Consider the following 17639-nt stretch of genomic DNA (forward strand, 5'->3'; position numbering starts at 1 on the left):
ACTAGTTTGCATCTGCTAACCCCAAACTCCCACTCTATCCTTCCCCCACCTCCCATCCCCTTGGCAACCACAAGTCTGTTCTCTATGTCTGTATTATCAGAAACATTTTTAAGGTTGGGCTTGACTAAGGTCAGAAAACATGTGGATATATATTCTCTCAGGTTCCTTTACATGTCTATCTCCCTGTAATTATTTTTACTCTTTATCTTTAAGCCATATGGTCTTATAGTAGAGAGTTTTCACTGGAAATAGCATTGCGGGATCCAGAATAAAGTGTCAGCTTGCCCAAGTGATCAGTCACACAGATTGTACTGAATGGCCTTTTCATAGACAGCTCTTTATGTGAGGCACTTAGCTCATTAGTGTAATACGCATAATTTTCTTCTGTTTTGTCTTTCTTTGATGTGTTTTCAGATCAGCGTGTTGACAGAAAGAATGTTCAAGCATCTTCGGAAATGGTTTGTCACTCACTTTTTTGGGCGTTCTCAGCGGAGAGCGAGGCTGGTCTCCAAAGATGGAAGGTGCAATATTGAATTTGGCAACGTGGAGGCACAGTCGAGGCTGATATTCTTTGTGGACATATGGACAACTGTGCTGGACCTCAAGTGGAGATACAAAATGACCATCTTCATTACAGCCTTCTTGGGCAGCTGGTTCTTCTTTGGCCTCCTGTGGTACGTGGTCGCCTACGTTCACAAAGACCTCCCTGAGTTCCATCCCCCTGCCAACCATACCCCTTGTGTGGAACACATTAATGGCCTGACCTCAGCTTTTCTGTTTTCTCTGGAAACACAAGTGACCATTGGCTATGGATTCAGGTTCGTGACGGAACAGTGTGGCACTGCCATTTTTCTGCTCATCTTCCAGTCCATACTCGGGGTCATCATCAATTCTTTCATGTGTGGTGCTATTTTAGCCAAGATCTCCAGACCCAAAAAACGTGCCAAGACCATTACTTTCAGCAAGAACGCAGTGATCAGCAAGCGGGGTGGGAAGCTTTGTCTCCTGATCCGAGTGGCTAATCTTCGGAAGAGCCTCCTCATTGGCAGTCACATATATGGAAAGCTTCTGAGGACCACCATCACTCCTGAAGGAGAGACCATCATTTTGGACCAGATCAATATCAACTTTGTGGTTGACGCAGGGAATGAAAATCTATTCTTCATCTCCCCACTGACGATTTACCATGTCATTGATCACACCAGCCCCTTCTTCCACATGGCAGCAGAAACCCTTCCCCAGCAGGACTTTGAGCTAGTGGTGTTTTTAGATGGCACAGTGGAGTCAACCAGTGCCACCTGCCAAGTCCGGACATCCTACGTCCCAGAAGAGGTGCTCTGGGGTTACCGTTTTGCTCCCATAGTGTCCAAGACCAAAGAAGGGAAATACCGAGTGGACTTCCATAACTTTAGCAAGACTGTGGAAGTGGAGACGCCTCACTGTGCCATGTGCCTTTATAATGAGAAAGACGCTCGAGCCAAGATGAAAAGAGGCTACGACAACCCCAACTTCGTCTTCTCAGAAGTCAATGAAACAGACGACACCAAAATGTAACACTTGAGTTTTCAACAGGAGTAGAGTGAAACCTTGAAGTTACCTAGTTCACTAGAAACATTATGGAACAATCAACAATTTGGGGTATGACAGTAGGACAAGAGCCTTTAAAGTCTCCCTGCACAATGCCACTGAACACCAAAACCATGATCCTATAAGACACACAGCTCTACAAGGTAATTGCATGAGAACGTGAGATGGATTTACAGGAAATTGAAATATGGGAGCCATGTGCTCAGCTGCTCAGTCATGTCTAACTCTTTGCGATCCCATGGACTATGGTCCTCCAGGCTCCTCTGTCCACGGGAACTCCCAAGAAAGAATACTGGAGTGGGTTGCCACTCCCTTCTCCAGGATGGGAGCCATAGGAGCTCACATAAACTCTCTCCAGTAGGATTATTTGAAATCATGCAGTGTTGATTGGCAAAGACAAAAATCATCGAAAGCCTCATGGACAGGCCAAATGAGATCTTTTTGAGTCTCCCTGAAGCAGTTATGAGATTTATTGAGGATCAGGGGGAAACTGTATTCTTACTTTGATTCTACTGATAAGAAAGAAATCACTTTTATTTTAACATTGGCTCTTATCAAAGGAAAAGTTGTCTCCTGAGTTGAGGGGAGATGAACCAGTCAATGACAATGAGAAAAGACGGATGCCCAGTGAACATTTGTGAAGCTATGATCTTCTCCAGCCCTGGTTGTTGGAGCTTTTGTATTAGTCTGGGTCATGCTGCTTTCCCAGAGCAGGGAAAACCTGGTCCATGGACACCACATCCTAAGTGCCCAATGAGGAGAGGAGCGTGGGACACAGCCTGCTCCATGGCATCCCGACATCTTGCAGTGAAGCCAGGGTTTTGGCCCGTGTACTTTTAGACAGAAGCTAAAGCACCACTCTAGGATCTCAGTGAACACTCTCCTGTAAGAAAGGATGCTTGGTTTGAAAATAAGTCTGATATTTCTTACCATCTGTGTTCGATGGGAGAAGGAGCTGGCTTCAAATCTGTTAAAACAGTACTTCCTGATCTTCCAAGAAGGCAATGAGGAGTCTGACAGTGGAAAGGCAGTTTAGAAGGGAAAACACTGCTAACGCTTCCCAGAAAAATATGTCTTATGTTTTTCGCCTGAGGGTTTGTAACTGAAATGCTGTTTCTAAAGGAGAAGTATGGAAGGGTGGGGAATGGGAAGTGACTCCCCCATAAGAAAAGTGCTAGGTCTTCCTGCCTCTGAGAGCCAACACCACATCTTCCTCAAAGAGACCACTGTGATATCCTTATATTATGTGTGTGTTAGTCGCTCAGTCTGTGTCCAACACTTTGCGACTCCATGGACTGTAGCCCACCAGGCTCCTCTGTCCATGGAATTCTCCAGGCAAGAATACTGGAGAATTCCATGGACAGAGGAGTATTTTATTTTGCTCTGAAGGAGAGGATTTAACTGTGAATGTCTTGTTCAGTTCCCCACCCCCCACGTTATTTTGGATGTATTCTGGAGAGGACGGTACCCAGAACTGCGTAGGAATCAAAATGTTTTCAGTGTGTTGATTGACATATTAAATCTCTGAAGTTGTGACGTCCATTCCCCAAGTGTCAGTCATTGTGCATTAGTGTGAAAGACTAACCAGTGAGAGTCTTCTTGGGGAGGGTGGGCTTTCTCCCAGGAGGTGTCGGGGGTGGCCTGTTGTCTTGACTCCAGCGTCCCCAGGAGGACATGACCTCAGGTGCAGATGTGCCCCTTCCCTAGTGGCCCCTCAAAACTCTCCGTATGAGTCTTGGCACACAGTTGCAGGTACTGATGGCGTTGTTTTCCCAGGCCTGGGGTGGAGTTTGCATGGATGCACACACACTCTCTGGTCCTTCTGATGAAGACGAGTGAGGAGTCTGCTGGGTTCAGAGTTGCGCACTTTGTCTGTGGCCATAATGGTGGACCCAACCGGTCCATCACTCCATGACTGTAAGTGTGTTGGTGCCGCCATTTAATCTGCTGACAGAGCAAAAGGAAATCAGGTGTAACAAGCTTGAGGAAGCTAGAATTCTCTGCTGACCCATTGCTATGAAGGTTTATGACTCCAGTGTTTCTATAGATTGGAGGGTCTGTTCTGCTCCTTAGTAGATGCTAGGGGATGCTGGCAGTGAATTCAGGCAATCAATAGGTCACCATAGGCGATCCATTCCTCTTGACTATTAAGAGAGCAGAACAACCAGAACCTTTGCGAATGACCTTTCTTTCCAGGTTATCTGATGGAAGACTGTCTACTTCTAAGTACACCTTCATTAGGATTAAGGCATTCTACCACTTGAAGTCTACTCTTTAATGCAAATTCCCATTGAAACTTTTGTTGTGGTCATTGTTGTTTAGTTACTAAGTTGTGTCCGACTCTTACAACCCCATGGACTGTAGTCCACCAGGCTCCTCTGTCCATGAGATTCTCCAGGTACGAATACTGGAGTGGGAAGCCACTTCCTACTCCAGGGGATCTTCCCGACCTAGGGATTGAACCCACAGCTCCTTCCACATTTCTTGCATTGCAGCTGGATTCTTTACTGCTGAGCCACCATTGTAATCACATTGAAACTTTAGCAACAGTTAACATACTTACACCCAGCAAAGCCCAGATGAAATAAGGCCCTGAAGGCACGATGCAATGGTCCTAAGGGGTGGCTGGAACCCCAAAGCAGCCTAAGAACCCTGGACATACGGAGAGAGAGGGTTACCACAGGCACAGGAACCCAGTGAGCAAATAAAATGAATAGGAGACAGAATGTTTCAGAGGGCCAACTTGCCCATAGTTTAATGCCAGTGTTGAAGGCATTAAACATTTATTCCAAGGTGGTAGCAGGGTTCCCAGCAAGGCCTGAATATACAGTGACTGCTATTGCTACAGGTGTGCTCTGTGATTCTATTTACTGATTTACCCATTTTAAAAGGTAGTCAACATTTTTTAGTCCTTTCGAGAAAAACTGAACTGCGTGGTGCATCACCATATTCAAAGTTTTTTTTAGGGGGTGGGAAGTGGGTACCATTCCCCTTGAATGGCCTGCTTAGCTATGCTGCCCTGTGGTTTTGACTTGCAGATTTTGATCCTGGTTTAACCTTCCAGGTCTTAGGGTGGTTCAAGCTCCAACATTTAGAGTTAAGATGTGGGGGACTGTCTAAAGTTTTATTCCTCAAGAGAGAAAAGGTGGAAGGAAAAGTTCCTCTCCAGGTTGCCAAATTTAAAGAGCGAGATGCTTGGCCTGTCTGTTTCCATGGACAGCAGAGAACTTCCCTGGTGGATCACGGGGACAGCTGAGGAGGTGTCTTCCTTGGAGATTTTGCATGAAACAGGAGATGGGTCCTCAATAGGGTGACTGTGACTAGCACAGCGTCTCGTCTGCTGCCCTCAGATGATCAAAATGCAAATAAGGCCCTGGCCCCGCCCCCGGGCCGTTGTCCTCCCCATTCCAGGAAGTGCATGTCAATCAAAGCTTGACAGGGGAGATAGAGCTTTTTATTTTGGAAGCCAGAAGTTTGAGAACAATGACTGGAATTTCCTCTTTCTGTCCAGCAAGGGCTGTTTGTCACTGGGGAGATAAAAGTCCAGGGGTAGGGAATAAAGGTTATCGGAATTTGCGCTGCACAGAGCCGCGTGGGGGGCGCCACACGAGGAGGGGTTATGGAGGAAATCTATTTCAATGCCTGTCATTAAGTTTCCATTAAAAGAACATTCAGTTAGGAATTCAAAAATAATTTAATCTCCCCAGCCAGATGTACCCAGCTGGACTCCTTGGAGCTGAGCCCTGCAGAGAGAGAGACTTGCAGGGGGGCTGAGGTTGTGGGGGGGGCGAGGCGGGGTGAGGGCGGGTGTGGGTCCTACCACAACTCCATCCCAAGCAACTTCCACAGCCCTGGGTATTGTGGAAGCCAGAGCATCTTTCAGGCGAGACAGGAACCCCAAATTTGTCTTGTGCTATAGTAGGAGAAGCTTAGTACAGGGGCTACTTCCTGAGTTCTTACTATGTCTGGGGTTCCATTTAAAGCACTTTGTACACACTATCTGGTCTTCCCTGGTGGCTCAGATGGCAAAGAGTCTGCCTGCAATGCAGGAGACTCGGGTTCGATCCGTGAGTCAGGAAGATCCCCTGGAGAAGGAAATGGCTACCTACTCCAGTATTCTTGCCTGGGAAATCCCATGGACAGAGGAGCCTGGCAGTCTACAGTCCATGAGGTCACAAAGAGTCAGACATGACTGAGCGACTAACACTTACTTACACACTATCTAACTTAATTTTCCCGATGATCCAGTGAGGTGCTATTATTCCCCCTATTTTTCACAAGAGGCAGCTCGGGTAAGGAACTTGTCCAGAGTCACTAGCTAGTCAATGACAGAGCTGGGACACAAACCCACATCTGTCTTGAAAGCCTATGAATTTAAAATCACTCAAGTCTACATCCTCTAACGTGGGTCACCCCCTGGGAGGACTCGCCAGGGCTGCCAGACATCTACCTGGATCCCATGGATAGTCAGCACCTGTTTCTGGTCTGTCTCATGTTTTGGGAGAAATCCCACATTGCTTGGCACTGGATTGAGGCCCTGGCCAGTGCTTAACAAGCACCTCTGGACTTGCATGTTCTAGGAATAGTGGTATCTCTTAGGTCTACATATACCCTAAGTATCTGTACTAACTAGATATATGTTGGTTTATTTCAGTCTCTCAGTAATCCGTCATTTGAGGTAGAAACAGATATTTTCATTTTGATAGATGGGTAAATGGAGCTTTGGATACCCCTGGAGGGCAGTGTTTATATTCCGTATTCACCTCTTTGTACCTATAGCACCAACACACTGCCTCATGTAGTCAGTAAGGGGGTTTTGAATAAGTAAATGAATGAATGAATGATTTGCTCAAGACAACATGGTTAATGGTGGCTTTCCTCCTACATCTGTCCAAAGAATTTTTTGACCAAGTTACAGTATTCATTTGCAGAGGGTCCTTGACAAATGATTTATCTTCATAGAGTCTGTTTCCTTATTAGTAAAAGCGAGCTTTGAAATAGGGTTAGGGGGAGGATTAGATGAAATAATAGATGGAAAAATTTCTTTGTAAGAAGTAAATGACTACTGATGTGGCAAAGTTGGGTAGGAGTGTGGGTTTGAAGCTGGGAGCCCTGGCACCCCGGCCGCCTGATGCTTCATTGGCAAAGGATGCAGAGAGCTGAGTGGGGTTGTGACAAAGACCAGAGGCCTCCTGAATATGGCATAGGCTATGAGTTGGGGGAATTTGAGTAGAACCCTGGTACCCTGGACTTCATTTCAACCCAACAGATGTTGTTTGAAGACCTCTTGTGAGTCAGGCACTGGGGATGCAAGAGTGAGGATGCAAGGATGGTTTCTTCACTGGGATAAAGGATCCTGAGAGGCTTAAACTGGCCTGGGACCAGAGCTAAATGGAAGTGCTGAGTGTGGAGAAAGTTAATTATTTTGTCTTATGAAACATGTTTATAATAGTTTCCAAAAAATGGTGCTGACATTACTGCTAACAATAAGACCGTTGATTATGGAACACATAATTATTGGGAATTTAAAAAATTCTTTACAATATATCCTACTGGGGATGTACAGTCAGCAAAGTGCTTGTCAAGTCACTTGCGGGAGTTCTTTTCTCTGCGTGACCATGCAACAATCTGACACAGAGTTAGGTCCTTTTGTTTAAGCTTATTTCTTTCTATTTATTATTATTGTTATTTAACATTTTTTGGCTGCATGGTGTGTAGGATCTTAGCTCCCCAACCAGGGATGGAACCTGTATCCCCTACATTGGAAGTGTAGAGTCTCACCCACTGGACTTCCAGGGAATTCCCTGCCTAAGCTTATTTCTGAAGATGAGAGCTTGCGTATTGTTTTCCTCAATGGATTTAACTGTTTTCTTTGATTAATCATGCAAAGACCGGTTCTCTGGTTTCAAAATCATGGAACAGGATTTAGAACACTCATTTCTATTCCTGTGGCCTCTCCTTTCCCTACCTCACATCAAGCTAACCGTTCCTTTTATTTATTATGCTGCTGTTTCTTTTTGAAAAATATAAGCAGTACACATATATCTATATTCTGCCCCCATTCTTAAACAAAAAGGTAGCATTCTAAAAACACTGTTTACTTAATAATTCATCCTGCAGATTATTGTGTAAGGGCCATTACTGATAGATAACACCAGCTCCTGAGGGGTCTCCCACCCACACCCCCTACTCGCCTTCATTGCTCTGCTGCACTTGCTGGGATCTTGCTCCAGAGGCCCCCTACTCTGCGGTTTTGTGCCAGAGAGATTCTGGCTGTGCCTGTTTTGCGTTCTTCTTCCATTGCAGAGTGCCTCCAGCTGCCTGGAAATGAGTTGGTCTCTTGGAACCAGGGTTCTCAGTGGAAGCCGATCTGCTTGGATGAGCAGCCCTTTAAAAATCAAAACTCCCACCATCTTTGGTTGGTGAAAAAGTCAGAACTGGTCCTCAAGAGAAAGAGCCTTGCTCTCATAGTACCTAGTCTGGGGTCTCTGCTAGGACAAGGGGGGATTGTTCCCAGGGCTTCTGGGTCATCACCTTTTGATGAGGATCCAGGGACCCTGCAGGAGATAGAAGTTATGGAGCCCATCAGGGTATGTGAAATTTCGTGCATAGGTGCTGAGTTCAATGAATGAAATAAATAAGATGCTACAATAGAAGTATAAAGAACATGCCGAGGGATACAGAGAAAGGGGAAGGCTTCCCAGAGGAAATGGCAGCTGACCTGCGCTTACTGGATAGGTAAGACTTAAAATAGGGAAGGGATGGGACAGAGAGCTGGGCACCAGGTGGGCACGTGTCCCAGACTAACAGAGCAGGATGCATGGTTGTCTGGGGCCCCTGGGAAGTGACGTACTTTTTCCATGGCCACAGCACAGGCACAGGAGGGCAGCATCACCCTATGGTCAGAGAAGGCTCATCGTGTGACCCAAGTGTGCACCCTGGCTCTGCCATTCCACCACTGGAGTCCTTGAAGGGCAGTGACCTGATTACATGGGTGTTTTAGGAATCTGTCTCTGGCGTTGATGTGCTGGGTAGAGTGGAGAAATTAGAGGTGGAAATGAGCTTCCAGGGGCTGGGAAGGGAAGTGTTAGCATTCCAGTTTTCCAGGTGGGAAAAACCTGCTCGGAGTCCACACGCCCAGGTCACTAGTGATGCAGGGGGAAGCAAGGGCGAGGGCCCTGGGCTTCTGCTTTCGAGTCGCTTCAGGGCTCTTTCCTGGAGTCACCCATATACCTCACGCCTGGGGGTCACCGTTCTTAAAGGAAAACTCACCAGGAAGGTGAAAGCCAAAGTCAGGAGACTACTCACCAGGACCAGAAGGAGTGAGTCTGGGGACTAGAGAGGCACCTCCCTTAACTGCTTCCTTGGGGACAAGGAAGCCACATACATCTACTTGGCATTGGGCACCCAAGGAGCCTGAGAAGATGAGCGGCTTGTCCACTTCACAGGGTAACGTGGAAAGTAAGTGGTTCCCTGATGAATGGGTTCTGCACTACCGGCCCAGTTGGCTCTGGTTGCCCTCTGAGCGGCAGTGAGAGACCGCCATGATCCCAGCGGCTCTCTCACTTCCCCACGTTGCTAGTGGTGACCACACCCCACCTGAGCCCGGGACCACCTCTGAAGGACATGCCTTGCTGATAGCACGGAAGAAACGACAGAGGTGATGAAGAGGAGAGGTGAAGGCGGGAAGGCCAGGGTGAAGTTCAGAGGCTTGGAAGACAGACATGCTTGGTCAAACACAGCTTTCCCCATCGGCCATGTTGTCTAAAACTAGTTCTTTGTTGTTGTTTAGTCACTCAGTCGTGTCCGACTCTTTGTGACCTCATGGACTGTAGCCCACCAGGCTCCTCTGTCCTTGTGATTTCCCAGGCAAGAATACTAGAGTGGGTTGCCATTTCCTCCTCCAGGAGATCTTCGTGACCCAGGGATCAAACTCGGATCTCTTGCATTGCAGACGGATTCTGTACCACTTGAGCCACCGGGGAAGCCCCAAACTAGTTCTTAACCTTTCTGAACCACTTAAAAAAAAATTTTTTTTAATTAATTTGGAGTAGAGTTGATTTACATGAACCAATTTTTTAAAATCTTTAATAACAATAATCCCCCATCTTAGAGGGTCCCAGTAAGGACAACCATATGAAATAATACACAATGAAACAGTATGTAAAGTATACAGCAAAGAGCCTGATACAGGCTCCCAGTAGATGGTAGCTTGAGTGATGCTGCAGCTGAGGTGATGATTCTGATGATGAAGGTAAGGTGTGCCTGGCCCTGTGGCTGGTCCCACACTGTGCCTTACTCCCTTAGCATGAGCATCACCACTGCCCTTTGCTTTTTTGGTCTTAACGGGAGACAAAATAGCTCCCTTTCCTCCCATCACTGCTTCTGCTTTTACTGCAGACACACTGAATCCTAGAAGCTTAGTGGTGAAAAGACGTTATGAAAACCCTGCCCGACCCAGTCATATGTGGAGAGACTGAGGGTCAAGGGAGGAGATGGTGTGTCCAGTGTGTCTTGATGGACCTCAGAAAGCGTCGGTTTCTGACTCCACCTGTGTTTCAGACACTCTACCAGGTGGCCAGGGGAGTAGAAACAGGTGTTATTACAGACCTATCTGGAGAGGAAGGCTATAGGGAGGGAAGCATATAGGGAGGGAGGAGACCAGTGGGTCAGTTATAAGCAAGCCAGTACCTTCCAGGTGGTGCAGCGAGCTTCTGGCCAGCAGGTGGCGCTATCCACTTCCAGATCACAAAAGTGAAAGTGAAGTCGGCCTCCAACAGTTAGTGGGTGGAGGGAGGGCTTTGGTCGACCTAGAAAGCTCTTTAATAACCATTTTGTTGTTTAAACATTGAACAGAGAGACATAAAATATCTGGGTCATCTAATCATTATTGGGCTGTTAAAACGACTGTGAAAGCCTTTGAAAAAATTAATGTGATAAAAGTAGAGGTTTATAACTCTAGGGAGGTTATGGTGGCAGAAGAGAAAGTCATCATTTATGAAGAGTCTCCTAGAGTCCAGTTGCTTTCCATTTTCTCTACAATAAAGCTGAAATAACATTATTATCTCCACCTTAAAGATAAGAAGACTGAGGCTCAAAGAGATCAAGATATTTACCCAAGGTCCATAGGTGGCTAGTGAGGGCAGGACTTGGTATATACCTACATACTAAACATCTATGTCTATTTACTCATTTAATCCTCTTAACAACACTAGGAGGTAGGAACAATCCAGCCATACAAGCACAGGTCAAGTTGTTTCAAAATTCATGGCTTTCCTGTCTCTAGGGCCCAATCCTGACCCTTCTGGTTGCTTTCCTAGGAATTTGGCAAGTCACTCACCCTCTCTAAGTCTTAGCTTTCTCATCTGTAAGATGAGGATACAATCACACAAGGCTGTGGAGATCAATGGGTATCCTCAGTGTTCATTATAAAGCATGATTCTATTTTACAGGATTATTTTTCCTGCAGGCACCTAATAGCTCAGTTCACATAAAAACGCATACACAGACATTTGTCGCAGAATTATTTGTAGTGATGAAAAGCCTCGATGTTCCACAACTGGGAGATGCTGTGTGGATGAGAATATGGTGAGATGCTAGCTGCTTTCAACAAACATCTGGACACAGAGCAGAGCCCTGGGAAGGGCTGGAAATAAAATGCCCCCAGACTACCATGCAGCTCAGATTCCAGAGGCAGCACACAGGAGACACAGTTGTCCAAGGGGAGTCTAGACACAGGGGGTCCTAACCTTGTCAGGGGCACCAAGAAGAGCTGCCTGAGGAGCAGACACCAAGGTGGAGCCTGTGTGGTAAAGAAAAGTTAGTCAGGGGATGGGGGCTGGATGAGGAAGGATCGTGGTGGGGGAGGGGATGCTCCAGGGTTGCATCCAGAGTCCCAGATGAGACACCACGCTCATTACCAATCACATTTAACAAGTGTAATCATTTTACACAATCTCTCAAAAATGTCCCATGAAAGAAGAATTAATCAAAAGTGATAAAATTATATTTTATAAAAATTGATTCATTAAATTTAAAAAATTAGACTTGAAATACTTTTTTAAAACATACAATTTTGTTGCATATATATATATACACACACACACACACACACACGGGACTTATATATAAATACATGTTGTATGTTGCATATATATACACTGGAGCTTCCCACGTGGTGCTAGTAGTAAAGATTCCACCTACCAATGCATGAGACATAAGAAATGGGAATTCAGTCCCTGGGTTGGGAAGATCCCCTGAAGGAGGTAATGGCTACCCACTCCAGTATTCCTACCTGGAGAACCCCATGGACAGAGAAGCCTGGCAGGCTACAGTCCCTGGGGTCACAAAGAGACAGACATGACTGAAGTGACTTAGCACCTAGCACATACACATATGTGTACACACACATGAAGGAAGACTCAGAAATAACCACAGACCCTTCATTCATTGATTCATTCATCAAATGTGCTCAGAAGGCCTGAAGTTCTGAGATTTTGAGGGCTGGGGGGCAGGGGATGCATAGGAGGAAGATGGTCAACATCCTCACATTTAGGGACTTACTTTCCAATGGAGGTAAGTGGAAAATGAACAGTACATGCTTTGCTTTAGGAAGATTCTGCATAATGATACAGGTCGCAGAGCACATTCAAGAGAGTCAGGATAAAGAATGACTGGATGGGAAGAAGGGGCTTTAACAGAGTGGTGACAAAGGCCTCTCCCAGAAGCCAACACTGAGAAATGGCCAAAGGGAAGGAGCCAGTTATGCAAAGATATTGGAGGAGAGTATTTAAGGCCAGTGGTCCTCAACCCAGGGCATTTGGCAGCATTTGGGGAGCTTCAAAAAATACTACTGCTTGCCACTCCCAACCCCCAGATTCTGATTTAATGCCTTAAGGGTACAGCTTGGGCATTAGGATTTTTCACTTTCATAGTGATTTTTCTAAGCTTTCCTGGTGTCACTAATATACGGTGAGGCTGAGGACCACTATCTAGATGGTAGCAAGTGTATCTGACCATCTTTAGATGGTAGCATAATGGTCATTTTTACAGTCATTTTTTAATATTCTGTATTCTACAGATTTTCTATTATAGCCATGCATTTCTTTCATAATAATTTGAAACAAAAGATAATTCAGACAATAAACAAATGAATATAACAAAAAAAGAAGCAAACTCACAGATATAGAGAAGAAACTAGTGGTGACCAGTGGAGAGAGGGAGAGGGGAGGGGCAAGATAGGGGTGGGAGATTGAGACCCACAAGCTATTTTGGATAAAATAAATACAGGGATATATGGTGGGGCACAGGGAATATAGCCAATATTTTATAAACATTCCAGTACTCTTGCCTGCCAAATCCCATGGACACAGGAGCCTGGAGGGCTATAGTCCAGGGTGTCACAAAGAGTCGGACATGACTGAGCAACTGAGCATACACACACACACACACACACACACACACACACACAGATGGAGCATAATTTATAAGAACAGTGAAGCACTCTATTGTGCACCTGTAACTTATATAATATTGTACATCAACTATACTTCCATTAAAAAAGGATAACTTAGAGGTAGTACATTGTGGTGTCTAGGGATCTAGGTGAAGATCTACGCCTGGACTCAATCTAGAAAATTTGCATTCCAGCTGCTGCTGAGTGAATAGATAGCAGTAAAATCTTGGGCAAATTCTGTTACCTCTCTGGGCCTCAGGTTTTGCTCATCTCTAGAACAAACCCTACAACTTCATGATTCTAGGAACTAGAGTTCTGAATGAGGAAGAACTAGCAGACACTTAAACAATTACAAACCTGACTTCATATAAGTGAACGTGTCCAAAAATAGCCAACTCCAAACTTTCAGAGTTTGGGAGAATCTCATCAACTGCTTCTTTTGTTCTTTCATGGAGCTTCCATTTGATCTTCATTTCTGTTTTCTTTTTTTTTTTTTTTTTAAATTACTTATTTAGCCACATCAAGTCTTAGCTGCAGCACGCAGGGTCTTTGTGGCAGAGCACAGACTCTTTACTGGATCATGGCTTAGTTGCTCCTTGACATGTGGGGGTCTCAGCTCCCCGACCAGGGATTGAACCCGCATCCCCTGCATAGCAAGGTGGATTCGTACCACTGGACCACCGGGGAAGACCCTCTGCTGTTTCCTTATGTCAGCTCTGAAGGAAGTTCGAAAGGATGAACTATACCCTTCTCTTCATCCTGTCTCTCCCAGCATGAACTCACTCGGCAGCCCACCCCTCATAACACCACCGACAGTGCTTCTGAGGCCCTGGTTAGAATCATCCAAGGCCAGCTGGCAAAGTGCCTTCTATTCAGCTCCCATCTTTAGCAAGACTCTACCCACACTTCCAATAATCACTGTCTTGCTTCTTTTGCTTTCCCCCCAAAGAACAGGATCCCCAGGAGTCGGGCACTCAGACTCTTCCCCAGCCACCCCACATTCTTAGGAACTTCATCATCACAAGGTGAAGAGGAAGGAAAGGCAGGAGGTGCCACTGTTTGCTTCTTGTTCTGCTTCCTGGTTTCGTTCTGGCTGTGGTCAAAGGCACCAGGGTGTGAGGCTCACCCCAGGGCTATGTGGTCAAGATTTCTGCTGACTAAGGGGACAGCCAGGCTCTGCTGTGGGCAGAGCCCTGAATTCACATTCCTCTCCTGACTCCAGCCCCAAGGGGCCAGCACTTCATTGCTGTGGGTCTCAGGGGAGGTCCAAGTGACAAGAGCCGATGGGGAGCATCTCTTCCAGCTCTGAGTTCAGAGTTTTCACTCTAGTCACCTGAAATCAGCCACGTAAAAGTCTTTATACTCTGGAGACCAGCAAATGGTATGGATCAGGGCCCCTGCTGTCACCCCACCTTCCAATGCAGGGATCCCTGGTCGGAGAACTAAGATGCTGTGTGCTGCAGGGCAACTAAGCCTGCAACTAGAGAAGCCTGCACACCGCAGTGAAGACCCAGCACAGTCAAAAAAAGAAAAAAACAAGTCAGAATCATTGGACCTCACTGCCCACCTCTGGAATTAGAACTTTTAGATGCCCCAGGTGATTCCAAACACCTGTACACTGGAGTCCTAGAATCCACAGATTACACGTCCTTCGAGGTTATTTTTAGCTCTAAAACAATCTGCTTCTGGTTGTCCCTGTTCACTGACTGGAGACTGTGGCTGCAAATATCAGACATGACGACTATACCATCTTTTTCTTGCAATTCTGGAGATTGTCTTGCCTCAGTGGCTGAGCCGTGGTGAGGTTTCCACCTTGACCAGTAATTCCTGCTCGCTAGCCTTAAGTGAGTCTGATCCAGGGATGGGAGGACTTGTAACTAGCCTGTCCTCCTGAGGCTTGGAGGGGGAGCAGGAGAGGTCACCAGGATTTCCTTCAGAAGAGGCTTCCCAAGACAAAGCTGAAGAAGCACAAGGCACGGTGAGGCCCGCAGTGTGCCCTCCAGGCCCTGGGAAGTGGTCCTAGCTCTACAGGGGCTGGTCTGTGGACTGATGCTGATGCCACGTTGGCTTCAACGGCAGCCCTTGCTGTGATCTGGGGGGCAGAGGGAGTCATGGCCAAAGACACACAGAGATGCCCTGAAGCAGACACCACTATATTTAAATTCTACGTGAGCACTCATGGTGGGCTCAGACGGTAAAGCATCTGCCTGTGAAGCAGGAGACCCAGGTTCAATCCCTGGGTCCGGAAGATCCCCTGGTGAAGGAAATGGCAACCCACTCCATCATTCTTGCCCAGAGAATCCCATGCAGAAGAGCCTTGTGGGCTACAGCCCATGAGGTCGCAAAGAGTTGGACATGACTGAGTGACTAACACTTTCACTTTCACACTTAGCACACTCAAGCAAACAGACCACCAGCTGAACAGCAGCCCCCAGGAATGTATCCTTCATTGACACAAAGGGCTGCCTGGGTTAGGGAGGGGTCTATGGCTGAGCGGGAGGGTAGCAACGGGTCTGTACCCACCTCCATGGTTGTGGAGTTCTTTCTGGACCCTTTCTGGTCCTGGTCAGCACAGCAAACTTCCCTCCTGTGATCTGACCTTGACAGGAAAGCTTTACTGCATTTTATTTCTATGTCCTTAGGTTATCCCCTTCTCTCTCTTTTTCTGCCCCTAGCTGTTCTAGCCGCCCTCCAGATTTCTCTGAGTTAGGCCTTTCTTGCTTCCTATGGCCCATACCTTTTCCAGCCTCCAGCCCTCCACTCTTGGCTTTGGACAATGCCCTCTGGCTGCCGGGGCGCCTTCCCCAAAGCCTCTTCAAGATGCCTGTTATGGCCCCAGGCTCTGGTCTCCCTACACTAAGAAGTGGGACCCTCTCTGCTTGCTTTAACCCTCACCCACCCAACCACCCTTGACCTTGAGAAGCAGGGGAGGTTTGGGATCTGAAGATATAGGTAAAGACTACTCAGAGCCAGGAGGAGCACTCCTGGTTGGGGTGGGGGGATGTCAGTGCTGACTCTGGGCGGGAGGCAAGGACCACATTTGCCCGGAGAATGGGGAGAGGGGACCCAGTAAAGGCCAGACGAGATTTCAGCTTCCTTCTGATCTGTCCCCCACGTCTCACCTCCAATCACCATCGTCTTCCCAAGAAAGCCACATTATCACTGCCAGGTCACGTGAGGCGGGACCGGTGAGGGACTCGGAGTCCAGCCGGATCCCAGCGGCCCCGCCGAGCAGGGGCGCAGCCTGGCACCCGCGCCCTTGGCCGCGCCTCCCCGAGCGGCTCCGGCTGTCTGCGCGCGGCGCTCCAAGGCAGCGGGGTGGATGGCCAGCATGCAGCTCCGACCGGCAACTTGAAAATACAAATAAAACAGAGGGAAAAGAAATAAATAATAAGGAGCGCGCCAGAAAGCCAAAGAAAATACAGTTCCCAGGCTCGGGCAGGCTTGGGGCCTGCAGCCTGGCCCGGCCTCGAGCCTTTGGCACGGGAACCGGGGCCCTTTGTGCAGCCCTCGGCCACCCCCTGCGCGCCCCTTCCTAATTGGAGAAACACAATCCGGGTTTGCGCCCGACGCGCCCGGCGGCCGCGGGGCCGGAGAGGCCGGGAGCGCCCCGCCCGCAACAGGGCCCGGCTTGTTCTTTGTGCGGCAAATATTTATTTTGGTTCGAGTGGACCCCTTTCCACAAAGACCACCTGGTTGTGATCAATAACACCTATTTTCAGATAATCTGCCGCTCTCTAGGCAGAGCCCACGGAACTCACCCAAACAGAGACCTTTTCAAAGGGAATTGTAAATAGGCTGGATTCACAGCGGGCTGGAGGGGGGGCGGGTGGGCGCCCCGGGTGAGGGGAGGGGGAGCCCGCGGACCTGGGTGGTCAGGCCAGAGCCGGGTGAGGCTGCCAGGTGGCGGGCTCCTCTCAGGCCTGGCTCTCCACCCTGGGTAGGGGGATGGGGCTGCCCGGTGTGGGCGGGGACGGCTTCCTGGGACCTTTCTCAAAACAAATTGCAAACTTTTCTTTGGTGGTCAAATGTTACTAGGGAGGTAAACGTCTAGAAACTCGGAGAGTAGCTTCCTCTTCCACCCCAAAGAGCATCTCACTTGTCAAATTAGGATTCAGGGTTGAGGTGGCTGTGGGACTTCCCACACTTAGGTGTTAAGTGAGCCTGGTCTCTCCAGACAGCCACTCGTACAAGAATGTGTGCCCATCACCCAGGGGTTCCCAGTGGCACAACAGGGAACAAAACACAGAGACCCTGCCCTCCTGGAGCTGACATTCCAGCGTGGCAGGCATGTGGGCTCAGTCATTAAGTCGTGCCCGACTTTGCTACCCCATAGACTGTAGCCCCCCTGCTCCCAGGCTCCCCAGTCCACGGGATTTCCCAGAGAAGAAAACTGGAGTGGGATGCCATTTCTGACACAAGGATGGAACCCACGTTTCGTGAATTGGTAGGTGGATTCTTCACCTCTGAGCCACCTGGGAAGCCCTTCCAGCGTGGAGAGACAGACAAATCAACAGGTAAAACATCTAGTGATGAACAGGAAGAAGGAAGCTGGTGAATAGGTGTTTTGAAAACTGTAAAGTGTTCTGTATGTCAC

General features: G+C 47.7%; 1 protein-coding gene and 1 long non-coding RNA gene across 6 annotated transcripts in view; one reads left to right on the top strand and one right to left on the bottom strand.

Annotated features, from left to right (window-relative positions):
- KCNJ1 (potassium inwardly rectifying channel subfamily J member 1) overlaps positions 1-3129 on the top strand; it is a 33202-nt gene extending 30073 nt beyond the window's left edge. For all 5 annotated transcript variants that reach the window (XM_081536563.1, XM_081536562.1, XM_081536560.1 and 2 more), the window contains one exon: positions 415-3129. In XM_081536563.1, the coding sequence (XP_081392689.1) occupies positions 436-1554 (1119 nt within the window). In that variant the 5' untranslated portion in view covers positions 415-435 and the 3' untranslated portion in view covers positions 1555-3129. The remainder of the gene's footprint in view (positions 1-414) is intronic.
- On the bottom strand, positions 2711-17012 carry LOC145524414 (uncharacterized). The gene is made up of 3 exons (XR_014067489.1): positions 16804-17012; positions 16165-16392; positions 2711-3534 (listed from the first exon to the last, which is right to left on the bottom strand). It is a non-coding gene; the product is annotated as an uncharacterized LOC145524414 (long non-coding RNA).
- Between the last annotated feature and the right edge of the window lie 627 nt (positions 17013-17639).

The sequence above is a fragment of the Giraffa tippelskirchi genome, chromosome 10 (genome assembly GCF_054371585.1).
Source record: "Giraffa tippelskirchi isolate mGirTip1 chromosome 10, T2T-mGirTip1v1.2.pri, whole genome shotgun sequence".
In the NCBI taxonomy this organism is placed as follows: Eukaryota; Metazoa; Chordata; class Mammalia; order Artiodactyla; family Giraffidae; genus Giraffa; species Giraffa tippelskirchi.